This window comes from Pithys albifrons, chromosome 3 (genome assembly GCF_047495875.1).
Source record: "Pithys albifrons albifrons isolate INPA30051 chromosome 3, PitAlb_v1, whole genome shotgun sequence".
Taxonomy (NCBI): domain Eukaryota; kingdom Metazoa; phylum Chordata; class Aves; order Passeriformes; family Thamnophilidae; genus Pithys; species Pithys albifrons.
Window position 1 is genome coordinate 15,650,724 of NC_092460.1, and position 13,425 is coordinate 15,664,148.

Sequence of the window (13,425 nt, forward strand, 5' to 3'; positions counted from 1 at the left end):
ATTCATGATTCCCATAGTCTCATTATTCTGGTCAATTTATTTGTTTACTTCTCCCTCTCTTTCACCCTCCTTTCCCAAGTTTCTCCTAGAGCAAAGCAAACTTATTTTCAGTAATCTGATCCCTTCCAGATTACCAGTACTATTTTAATTACACCTTATTTCCACATTGGGAAGGGGCTCTGCTTCCATTAAAAAAAATATGATCTTTATTCAAATACAAGTTCACTGAAAATTGTTTTGCTCCAGAGGAATAAGTCTCTCCTTGTTTTAGAAATTTATCTTTCTCCCTTGTCATATCTTCTCAGGGTTGTTCTCTCTGCTCCCAAAGCAGCTGTGTGGCTCATTGCTACTTCCTGAGCCGTTGCCATGCAGTTCTCAGCACTGACCATGTCTGGTTTTTACTTAAAAGTTTCTACCAATTCCACCTCCAACTATTTCTTAATGATCCCTGAACAAGGGGTAGTAGGAAAAGCTCAAATACAGCCAACAGACTCCCTAGCCAAGCAAGTAAGGAATGTCACATCCTCGTGTCCATCCTTTCCCTCAGCCAGCAAACCCATTTCCTATCACGTACCACTAAATTCATCCTAAGAACTCATCTGCTCCACACAACAAAGCTGCACCTGCTTTTACCATCTTTGGTACTTCAGTATTAGAATTTCTAATTTTCACAGCCATTAATGAGATCACAGAGTTAAAACCATAGAAGCCTGGGAATGTGCAGAAGTTACTACATGGAACAAGCAAGGAATCTTACCATAGGCTTCTATGCAGGTGTAGGTATGTGCAGATTTAATACAGGAAACAGCACACAGTGTGTCACAGAGGCAAAACATGGAGTGGAGAAATAAAAAGCAGTTAATCTCTTAGTCTATGTAAGTGGTTTAGCTTGTCTAACAGTGACTACTTACCTGTGATGAATGAAAAAGCATCCACAACACAAACAAACAAAAGCTCTAAAGGAAACAGGACTCTGATGGACTGGGAGCTTCAGCTGGGACTCTTTGGATCACACTCCGGTTTGGCCCATGGAATGTTTCCATTGTGGCCTGACTGTCCATACCTGATGACAATCAACCTGGCTCCCGTCACTGAGCTCCCTGAGGCACGTGCAAGGCATTGTTTCCCTTGGGATAAATGTGTTCTGGTGTGACAACTCTCTGTGCCGGAGGGCTCAGAGACAATTTATGGCATACAGAGCTAACTACTATTTCTCAGCTTTTCTTCCTTCCCTACACTGTTCTCACACTCTCTCACAAAAATAAGCCCATTCCTTTAATTCTGTGGCAAAAAACAAAAGTGCATAAAGGAATTTCAAAATTTGGAAGGTATATGAACTCTCATTTTATGGACAACAATTTGTTCCTGTATTTTCTCAAGCTTCTGACTGGTATTTCTCATCACAGCTGAGGTAGCTTTTATTTTCTTGCGTCCTAACTATTCTTGGAATTCTATAAAGGTGCACTAGGTGAGAGGAAGGACACTTTGGTTTCTGTCATTGAACAGGCAGAATATGCTTTTATCTCTGCTGAAGCTGTTTTACTCAATAATACTAAGTCTACCCTTCTGGAAATTCCAAATACTTCTATTTCCAAGAATTTCCTCTCTTTGCACTGAAAATAGCTACTGAAAATAGATTTTGAAACAGTAGAAAGGGCTGAAGTAGCCACAGCTATTTGCTATTATCTAAAAATTGTGGTAAGAAGTCCAGGTACTGAGAAAAATTTTTCTTTTAAAGATGTGTTTAGGAGGATGCCTGTTCAAAAGCTGTATTTGTTCTGTGAAAAGGTCTTTGATAGAAACCACTCTTTACTTTGGCTCCCCAGCTGCAACTAAGCTCAGATTCCTATGAAGGTGCGCAATAAACACGTATTTATCATCACTTGAGGCATTTGTCTGAAAATACTTGTTCCCAGCTATTATTCCATAAGCCATTTTATCTTAAGCAAGATTTCAAATGAAACCATATCTTCAAATGTTGCAGGAACAGCTCCTGAAATGGACCCTTAGTTAAGGGCCCCTGATGACATACATCAGTCTAGTCAGGTTGTACTGGCAAAGCACCACCATGGTCTGATGGTTCCTAAGTAATTGTGCCCATATGGATTAAGGTTTGTGGGGTCTTTCTCTCCAGCAAATCAATATCCATATGAAAAAACCCAACCCAACTATATAAAACAGCATCAGTATAAGTACAGTTGAATTGCTGTTGCAGGCAAATATGGGGAGAATCCTAAAATAAAAGTAGAAACTGGGTTCAAAGACCGCACAGAAAGCTGAGGAAAACATTCTCCATCCTGAATCAACCATATTAGAATAGTGAGTGTCTTTCTAGTCTATATTGCCTTATCTCCAAAGCTTTCATTTCCCATCACCCAGAATTTTCTAAACCAATGCAAAAAGACAAATTACACACCTACCATCACCATTTCGACAGCCCAGAAGCACTGCAGGATAATTAACAGTTCTTCAGTTCTGACAAAAGTAGAACACACTTTATAGGACGGGGACAGCCAGGGGAAGCAATCTGCTGCTGCAGCCATCAATCTGCCTGAACACGACAGTAACTGAGAATGCTACTTGAGCCTCACAGATGTAACATCACCCACACGTACCAGAGAGAGAAACGCAGGCCTCAAACCACTAACATGGAAAGAGAAACTGACAAAGGGAAGTAAAAATGAACAGAGACCGAAAATCCCCAAACCCCCTCAAAGATCACGTTATCCAGACCTCAGTTTTGAGTCTACTTTGTGTTCAGCCAGTTCCCCTGGGTTTAGCTTTTCTGACCACTTAATATTTGTGGTCTCCTTTCCCAGCCCATGGCACCTGCCATGTGCCATTTCCTCTGAAACCCCTGGGCTGCCTCACTACAGAAGACAGGAGGTTACCAAGTGAAACAAGGGATACCAAAAGGTCAAGAAAGAGAAGTAAGAACAAAAGAAGCTAATGGCCAAAAGATGGTCCAGGGTGTGTACCAGTAGCTCACACACATCTGACTTTTGCTAAGTCTAACTCTAAAGGAGTGTATCAAAACAGTGGCAAATACAGGAGGAAGAAGATTTTGCTGCCAGATTGAAAAATAGGAAACTCTTACATATGTCCCCATAGACTGAACATAGTCTTGCAAATACTTGTGAGTGAGACTGTCAGTGACTGATGGACACATTTAGACACTCATAGAATCACAGAGTCAGTTGGGTTGTAAGAGACCTCTGAGATCATCAATCCAACCCTTGATCCAGCACCATTGTGATTACCAGATCATGGCACTCAGTGCCACATCCGCTCTCTTCTTAAAAACCTCCAGGATGGAGAATCCACCACCTCCCTTTAAAGACAATGCCTGATCACCCTCTCTTTAAAGACTTTCTTTCTGATATCCAGCCTAAACCTCCCCTGGCAGATCTCAAGCCTGTGCCCTCTCGTTCTACTGTTGGTTGCCTGGGAGAAGACACCAACCCCCACCTGGCTACAACATCCTGTCAGGCAGCTGTGGAGAGTGATAAGGCCACCCTGAGCCTCCTCTTCTCCAGACTAAACAACTCTAGCTCCCTCAGCCTCTCCCATCACTGAGATAATACACAAAACTCGGGAAAGTTCAAGGCAGAAGGACTAGTACTTTTGCAGTAAAAAATCCAAGAAAAGAGCTCACAAATGGACTCTTGCTAAGCATGTTACATCTTCACTTGCCCTCAATTCCCGTATTAAATGCAGACCACAGAGTAACAATAACCTTTAGTATTTGTCCTCTTCAACAGCCCTGGATTCCTGGCCATCCCTGGGGAATGGCAGCTTCCCAGAGACCCCACAGGAAAGGGCAGCACAACACCAGGGAAGAGCCAGCCACTGTGGTGCTGTCCTCAAGCATCTACTGCAGCACCAGCACACACAAACCAGCTGAGTCAGCCTTATAATTTAATTTGTGGGCAAATTATGTAGCAGATCAGTTGGTCTTCCAAGATGTGGATTGAGAAAGGAAGAGTAATACAGGACAGAAGGAACTGGAAGATAACTATAGGCTGAACATCCCCACTACCTTCATTTTAGAGACGCTCTGTCTCTTGCTTTTCAAAAGCCTGTCACAGAACTATCAGCTGAGATTTGTCAGAATTGACATCATGAGGCAATAAATTTAAAGTAAAAAAAAAAAAGCCAGACAGATATTTTTCTCCACAGTTCTTAGCCTGTCTCTTGCAGAATTTTTAAAGCAATTTTATTCTGCACCATATGATTTCTGAGCTAGGCTTGCCCATCAGACACCCCTTCTATCTGAGTATTCATCACCTTCTGGACAGGCAAAAAAGTGTACTTTGCAGGTCAGATAGAAAAACACAAACATACATCAAGTCAAGGTGTGAAGACACAGGGATCAACCAGATTAGTATCTGCTCTAAAAACCTTGACCAAAAAGATACCAGATTAATGTTGATTCATATGCATTTCCCCCCACACCATTTCCAGATCAGAAGGCAGTTTTAGAATATCTGTGACAAGTCCCAACAAGTTTCAAAGGTTATAACCAATTTTTCAAAGCCTAAATCACAGACACTAACTAGGCAAGCAGTGAACACCTACATATGTGTGTTTGTATACACAGAAATATCCTTTCATCTGGAAAAAAATTACATCTGTTGGTCCCAACAGACAAGTGTGCCAGAGGGATTCTGTCTTCATTCTGAAAAACCACTCCTCATTCTAGCTCAATGCTGGATGTCTCTATGGAGACATGAGCTGTATTTTATAAGCCTAAGACTAGGACAAACCTGGAGCAACAGCATGGAATAGCTACAGAAGAGAGAGCAAGGGCATTAGTTTATGTTTTGATAAATATATGTAGATTGAATTGAATTTGGGCTTTTAAGTCCTTATATTAAAGCCAAGTCTCTTATTAAAGAAGCCTGATTGTGACCATCCCTCAAAGTTCCTATCCAGGAAACAGCTACAGACCCCAGAAACAGAGACCATAAAAAGCAGCAATTATGCAACACCAACTAGTCACTCTCAGCTTGCAAATCAATCCCAGTCCTGGAGCAGCTTTGTTTCAACACTCCACCAGCTTTACAAAAAGCTTTCAGCACACTTCAATTCTGCCTCGGGCCACCTGTACTTGTAAGGCAGGAAGTGTCCCCAGTCACACCTGATGGGTGACAGGTCCCTTATCTCTGCTGGGTACCTGCTGTCACAGCCTGGAACCATGGACTGCCTTATACAAACACAGATCAGCCCTTGAGTCAACACTTAACAGCGATTCTGCAAAACAGTGCCCTGACAGCTGATAGTTAATCATTGTACAATGCAAAATCCATTGCTGCTACTATTTTTTAAAATTTTATAAAGAAAACATGAATTAAATTACAAAAATATACAGCAAGTGAACAAAACCCGTGGAAGCAGAGACAGAAATAGAAATTATTGCTCGAGGCAAGTGTTGGATGGCAAGGAAGTAGAAAGGAAAGAGGAACAGTAATCTCTCCTCCCTGTTTGCTTCCCAAGAAATTCTATTCCTCCCAAGAAATCCTACTCCTTTAATCCATCCAGTCTAGAGATGGAAACAATGACCAATGATTTCAAGAGAATGCCAAGATTTCAAATGCAACCTTGTAGCACATTCAGAGACCACAACACAAACTACACACCCAAGCCAGAACTCCTGCTTTATCTTCAGAGTTAACAGTGAAATTGTAATGACAATAACAAACTCCAAAGAAAATTAGTCTTTCCTGGGATCTGCAATCTTCTGAACTAGAAGGTAAAAGTTTTAACCTAGAAACAGGAAGATTCAGAGACAGAAAGGGTATCAGAAATCCAGCTTTTCACAGTCTGTTGAAAACCCACCAAAGTGCCACCCTCTGGCATTCCATGGAAAAAGGTGGTCAGCTTTTCTCACAGACACAAATGTATGATTCATTAGAACGCAGGCACCAAAGAGCAAAGGATAATGCATTTAAAATCCTTAGGGAATTGAAGCACAAGCCTTTCAAAAATACAAAACAAAAGCACCTGACACCCAACAAGCTACAAACTGTAATTCTCACTGTATTGCAGTAACCACTCTGTGCTACTGTGTATATACTGTATATACTGTACCAGCTGTACCCTGAGGGGCACTTACTGCAGCTCTCAGCTCTTTTGTCAAGCTGCCAGAGATCAAACAGCTGATCTGAGAAGGAAAACCAACACATCCCAGTGCAAACCTACAGCCCTCTTGAAAATTCTCAGAGCATTTTGCTGTGTAGCAGTACTGAGCAGTTTCACTGCACTAGTCACAAACTGCATCTCATTCAGAAACTGGAGATAAGTTATGCCCAAATGTGAGACTTGGAACTGAAAAAAATGAAAACCTCAAGCACTAATGTCTCTAGTGGGTGTCAAAATATTAAAACCCCAAACAAAACAGAACAAACAGTAGAGCTTCTGATCAAGATTGAGCTATTAGAGAAATTAATAAATGAAGTATAAATGACTGTGTTAGTTTACAGTGCACAAAGTTACAGTTCACACAGGTTCTGTGTAGACAGCTTTAGTTCACACTGACAGTAAGGTGATATACGTCACATTAGGTGAGACCAAGTGAGGCCTCTGTACTCTCTGGGTAATAAATGAACTCATGTAGAGGGGTAGCAGCTACCCTTGAACACCCAGGTTAATGCTGTGCTTCTCACCTGATCTTCTTCCTCATCCTCTTCATCTTCTGCCAGACGCTGCCGGCCCACTTCGTACAGCCTGCACACTGTGTCCATGTTCATGGCATCCATGCTGCCCTGATTCTGAAGAGGAGATGCCCACACAGCAATTAGCCCCAGCATTCATATTCCATCCAATCCCAATCACATTACTAAAACCCCTCCCTCCCCTTTACTATCAGCTGTAGAATTAGCACTAAAAATGAGTCTTTGGGTTTCAAGGACCAGGAGTGACATAAATATCTTTCTGCTTCAGTCATCCACAAGTTGCAGTCTTACTAGTACAAGCAACAAATCCTTTGCTGGATCCTTAACACGCTTTGGGTTAGTTCTCACTAACTGCACACCATGTCCTTACAGACCTGCCTCCCTTCCTATCACAGCACCCACAAGCACTGGGAAGTGACAGCAGTGACACCCCACTGTCCAACCACATTCCCCAGAGTACCATTTCCAATGACTCCCATAACAGAAAATTTTCATGGTCTCACAACATTGCCATCTCCAACTTCAGTAGTTAAACATGAAGTTTGTGCTGCTACAGATTCTAGACTTGCTTTTTTGGTCTGTAAAGGATCAGTGGTTCACAAAGTATGAAGTTGACAGGATATTAAATTAGTCACTACATGTGTATAGTGACGTTTCATCAAACTGGGGTCTGACAACATTTTAATGGGCAAAGAACTGGATCCCTAACAAGCCAGAAGTTTCACTCAGTAACTTTTGCTTCAAACCCTTTGCTTCTAGGATGTTGCTAGGAAGACAAACATAAAAGGAACAGTAAGAGTGTTTCACAGAAAAGCTCCAAGGGAAGCCCCAGAAAGATTTCCCAGTTATTTGGCACAGTGCACATTTTAGTTTGCAATAATTGGAAATTGTTGCTATACATAGGAAAAAAATGCATTTCTCTCTATGCTCATGAGAAGGAAAACCTCTGCATATTTTAAAGTGGGAAGAGTTTGAAGAAGAGAAGCAAATGAGTTTGGAGTTTAAGGAATGACAGGCAGGAGAGCAAGACTGCAGTGGGGGGAGAACAAAAAAATAACAGCACCTTTACCATCATTAAAACACCACCACTGCTGAGGCCATGAATTTAACAGTAGGAATTCCAAAAAAAGAAACAACAAGCAGTGAACTGAAATGACAGCTGCAGAGGCCAGAGTTTATTGCTAGCTGCTTTACCTCAATGACAGCCAGGTAGCAGTCCTTGCTGTCTGTGCACAAGTCAAAGATATTCCGCTTTACATCGATGGTGGCTGGAAAACATCACAGAACAAACTCAGTGAGTTAACTGCAGGTTACTTACTGCTCATTGAAAAAAATATGTCTAAAAGCAGATAATACAATCTCAGGACAAGAAAGAACAGCTGAAATAGAAGTGAAACAAACATTTGTAACCAATTCAACCCCCAATAAAGAACAGAAATGTTGCAGATCATTGCAGAAAACAGCCAGAGCTCTTAACCTGCTCTGCACAGAGCCTCCTCCCTTGATAATACGTTTACTGGCTTCCCTAAGCACAGTAAACAACAGATTATCTTTCAGAATAGGTGGCAAGGCAGGGACTGAGCTGTGATTGGTGTCTCTTTTCAATAGCAAAAGCCACATTTGTCAGTGTCCACAGCAGTAATTGGCTCAGCCTCAGGAGCTGAAAAAGGGCTCTTTCTGAAATCAGACCAATGCCATGCTGGCCACATGTCCTACTATCTCAGACTATGCCTTACTTGAAAAGGAAAAATGAAAATAATGCCAGAAATGCTGCACACTAGCAAGTAAGGCAATCACACACTGAATGGGATATGATACTTGAAATTATTTCAGTGTTAAACCCAACTCTTGTGCTTTAATCAGAAGAAGCCATAGCAGTTTGTTTTCTCGTACGTGTAAAGGAGAGAAGTTAATGTTACTAAGCAGAACTTGCAGCAAACCTTCAAACCTCCAGATCAAGTATTTGATCCTCTCTTACCTATAGGTTTATAATCAGTTGCATTAAATGTCCTGAAAGAAGAACCAAAGGGACTTCTCATTCTCTCCTCCAGAAGGTCATCCTCATCATCTGCCTGCAACATAGCTGATACAAGGAAAGATTATTTCACAAATCCACCTTCCATTCATCACTACCATTAATCAACTTAAGATCAAACCAGACTCTGACATGAATTTTCTTTATATTTAATAGCTTGGCAAGACCCATTTAATATCTTCTCTTCCAGAGCTGCTTTTATTGATACTACAGGTCCATAAAAACTTAATACAAAGGACAAAATTATTTTCTCAAGCATCATCAGATGTGCCATTATACACTAGGCTGCTTTTTAATCTCACAAATTAGTTGTGATATTGCTGATATTACAGAAAACTGCCCTTGTCAGCAATACACATCATGTGAACATCCTGGAAAAAATCTAGTTCACACATGCCAGCAAGGCCTGGAGTTCAACAGGCTCTCTGAAGCTTTCAGTTTCACTGGACAAGCATCTCCTTATCTCAGACAAGAGGGGACCAAGGAGAGGAATGTGAGGCTGAGAAGTCCTACCTCCATACATCACTGTGCCAGTATAGTTGAAGACCACACGACACTGGTCCAGTGCAGGTACTGTGTGCAACAAATGAAAAGTCCGGAGGTCCCACTGAAAGTACACAGGCTAAGGAGCAATAAACCACTGAAAGTTTCCAAATCCTTTTCAAGACAGTGCCAAAGATATGATCAACTGTGTTCAAGAAACTTCATTGTCATTTTCTTGCAGATATGATGGAACCAGAGTTGGATTCTAGAACCACAATGCCCTTCCACGTGTTCAAAGTGAAAAAGCTCTTACTCAAAATGCCACCCCCAGCCACGAGAGGCTCCTGCAGGAGCTTCAAGGGTGATCTTGGTAAGGGATGGGAAGAGAGCAGAGGTATCGTGGGGTGTATCAGAAAGAAATTCTCTCTTGCTGTGTTTAGTATTTCCCTTAGGCTGTATCAGAGGCACAATCAAGATTTAAATTAGTTACCTGCCTGACACTCCCTTGATTCACACATTCCAGTTACCGCATCAAACGTGTAACACAGACCATTAATACAACTCCAGCAAACAGCTACTTGTTCAGCTACCGCTCCTTTAGGTCCCAGCACCTCAGTTACCACAGTGGCCAAAGGATACAATTTCAGTGTTGACTATGACCTCCAACCCATTGGGGTGGAAAACACCACTGATAGTCATGTTGAATTTGTCAAACTTGTGAATGGCTTGTGCTGATCTGACATCCCAGAGGACACCATCATTTAGGACAAGGTCATCAGTGGGGTTAAAGGTGGCACAGTTCTTCTTGTAGTTGTTGGCAAGATCTGGGTTAAACAGAGTCAACAGCTTGTTGCCAGTCTGAATATCATAGATCTTTTAGATTAAAAAGAAAAAGAAAGATTAGTCACAATTTGTAATATAACTTGTGCCTAAGATCACCTCATGTTCCCTCCTCTAGAATCACCCCATTCCCCATTTCACATGACATAAATCACCTTCCTACCAGCCCTTCAATAGTTTTTCACAGCTGGAACAAAGCCTCCCAATTTTTGGCCAGGACTCAGCTTAGGGCAGGTTCACTGATACGTTTCACTACAATCAGGGTGAGCTACAAAGCAACTAAACCTGCTCTGAGGAGCAGGCTGGGAAGTGGCAGCCACAGGTTCCACCTGGCCAGAAACTGCTCCAGAAAGGGAAGTGCTTTCACAGCAGATGGTATTTACAAACATTAACACTCAAAGCACACAGTGAGGGGGAAAAAAAAGCCAAAATTGTAGAAAAGGATTTAAAATTCCTGGCATCTATTCAGAAGGAACTTTCTGAGCTTTGCCACAATGAACTGTTGGAATATAAAAAGGGTTTTAACTAGTAAAGAGGGTTTATGATCATCTCCTCAAATAAATTTGGTCTGTAGTATCCCTTGGAACCAAACTCATGTTCAAACTCTATAGAACTGGAAAACAAATCTGTTTACCAGATAAACACAATACACAAACTGATCTGACTTTCAGCTAAATCCAAGTTAAAAACCGAGCAGGAATGGAGAGTTTACTTACACAAATCAGAGCAACATGTAAAATTATGAATAATTTGACTAAGTTATATTTCATGACAATTTTTTAGGCAAATACTCTAAGAGGCAATGCCTATAAGAGATGCAAACTAGCACTGAGAAGCAGCAGACACTCAGCAGCCTCTGTCTGTCCAATTTGCAGGTATTCACACAAAGCACTACAACAGCATTCTCCGTAAATAGAGTGGCAAAATTAATTACCCAAAACCAAGCTGCACATCTTGGGGGGCAAAAGGGGAACACTTCTAATAGGTCATTTCCACAGCTGTTGACTGAGCTAAAGTTTACAGTGGAACTTCATTATTATTAATCCTATTACTGAAAAATCAGGCAAAGAAAGCAACTCCAGAGGGGAAAATATCCTGCACAATCTCCCTCAAATGAACAAAACAAAGCAGATTATGCAATTGTCCTGAATATTAACCAGAGAGACTACACTGCTTGTGCTACAGCTCCTTAGGATGGTCAAATTTATACCCTCAGACGTGGAGAAGTTATTTGACACTTTCAAAGTTTTCCTTTGAAGCTTCTTAGCTCATCAGTTACACAGCACCACAGCACCCAGATCAGTTAATAACCATCCTGTGAAGAATGATATTCCTGTCCCAGCCTCACAACCATGAGCTTTCCTGGTACTTACATGTGCAATGTCTCCCTTTGTGCCAATGACCCTGTCCTGAGAGTGCTTGCTGAACTCCACATAGTGGTCATCAGGGAAGGAATGCCTGCAGAGAGTAAAAACATCAAAGAACTGCAGATTCCACCTGAACCAAACACAACCCAAATGCCTCCAGCACAGGTCTCAACCTAAACATGTAGGAAACACTGTCCTTTCCACTGACTGTGGAAGGGAAGTCTCTATTACAGGCACAGCCTTCACAGCAGAGCAGAGAACCACAAGTAGCAAATTCACAGACTTGTCATCCACAAGGTCTGCCACAAACATAACACTGTTTAGAGGGTGGGGTAATGAATGGCTGCATCCACATTCAAACACACATGCAGGCCTGTGTGCCCTTTTCTCTGAAGAATGGCCTCTAACTAACCCCACACAGAGCACACCAAAACAGTGAGTTACCATTAACACAGACAAGAGTCAAACTTGTTAAAAACTAAGAACCTTCCACCCATTTTTTTATGGGAAGGAACAATTGTAAATACTCAAAGAGATTTTAAACAGCCTTATCCAAGACTGAATTAGCTTGTGCCAGGTCCGAAAATTTCCCAATGCAAATCACCATGCTAGTCAAATTCTGAAGTGGCTACAGAAAGATTGTCAAGATAACTTACAAACATGAGAATAAAAATACAAACATATTGCTTTGCCTTCAGAAGCAACAGTGATTTTACTGATCTATTGTGCATTAAACAGAACTTTAGGTAGTTAGAATTTAGCTGAAATTTACTCTGTGTGTACCCAACAGAACAGGGAGGATATTAACGTAAAAAGGGGAGCACACTTTACTTTTCACAAGAGACATTATGAGATCTGTCCTATTCTGTTTTTCAAAGTTTCTTCCTATATCAAATGGCTCTTGTAACTGTAGCATATCCCACAGCTGAACCAGAGTATACCTACTTCATATCAAATACAGACTTCATTCCCCACAATGCAGACAGAGGTTGGCTCCACGTAGCAGATGTCAGCAATAAAGATCCATCCTGAATTTTCACATTGGAGTGAAGGAGGAGGGAGGGAAATAGAGGTTATAATTATAATTCTACCTGTACACATTTACCTTACACGTACAAGATGAATGTAGGAACTTTGTGCTTAATGAACTACTCCTATGGGGAAAAAATCTAGGTATCTAATCCTATCCTTGCACACAAAGAAAGACATTGCAGATACCAATGAGAACATTTATGATGTTAACAGTAGATAAACACAGAATAATCCATGCCTGAATTCTAATGCCCTGTGAGTGGAGTCCATTCTGCTTATAAATCAGTTACCTTTTATTTCTTCTAAGGATCATCCCCGAAAGATTTCTTTCTCCAGCAAAGGGAGGTTATGTAAACTGATACTTTATTTCATGCTTATCTTAAATACATAGTCAGTTTAAGCATTTTTCCACTTCCAGACATAGATATTAATTTCTTATGAAGGCACACAGCCATTGTGTATCTTCTCTATCATCTTGAGAAGGAAAAAATAATTGCAGAACTCACAAGAGAGAGACTATACAATTATCACGAAGACTTCAATGACAGGCATTGCAGGCCAGCCTGTAATAGATGCACTGGATGTTCATACCCAGATGGGCCCAAAACACACCAGGGCTTAGGCAGTGAGAATTTTTAAAAATCAGAGCAGGTTTGTAATTCCTTACCCTGGATGGCTCAAGGTGCGTGATGGCAGAGTTATGGCAGTTGTAACTGGCCTCTTCCTGTCCACTGAACACATTATACAGCTTCAGCTGCCCTGTGCAAGTACCCAGCATTAAGAATCGTTCTCTTGCAGAAAATGCACAACAGGTAAAGCCACTCTCATCCTCATTTGCTTCCCTGAACACAGAAATTGGACGGAACCTAGAGAAGGCAAAAATACGTGGGTCACCAAAAGAGAAAACAGCAAAACTGAAATGCTGTGATACTAAATCCAGCCCTTAAAAATCACATAGGTACAAGTTACAGCTTTCTTTTAGAGCAAGCTGAGT

The 13,425-nt window shown here is 41.3% G+C and overlaps 1 protein-coding gene across 4 annotated transcripts in view; it reads right to left on the reverse strand.

Moving 5' to 3' along the window:
- DCAF1 (DDB1 and CUL4 associated factor 1) overlaps nucleotides 1–13,425 on the reverse strand; it is a 50,389-nt gene that overhangs the window by 10,031 nt on the left and 26,933 nt on the right. For all 4 annotated transcript variants that reach the window (XM_071550605.1, XM_071550604.1, XM_071550603.1 and 1 more), the window contains 8 exons: nucleotides 13,099–13,297; nucleotides 12,345–12,427; nucleotides 11,406–11,490; nucleotides 9,832–10,065; nucleotides 9,223–9,316; nucleotides 8,653–8,757; nucleotides 7,869–7,942; nucleotides 6,666–6,770 (listed from right to left, as the gene is read on the reverse strand). In XM_071550605.1, coding sequence (XP_071406706.1) covers nucleotides 6,666–6,770; nucleotides 7,869–7,942; nucleotides 8,653–8,757; nucleotides 9,223–9,316; nucleotides 9,832–10,065; nucleotides 11,406–11,490; nucleotides 12,345–12,427; nucleotides 13,099–13,297 — 979 coding nt within the window. The remainder of the gene's footprint in view (nucleotides 1–6,665; nucleotides 6,771–7,868; nucleotides 7,943–8,652; nucleotides 8,758–9,222; nucleotides 9,317–9,831; nucleotides 10,066–11,405; nucleotides 11,491–12,344; nucleotides 12,428–13,098; nucleotides 13,298–13,425) is intronic.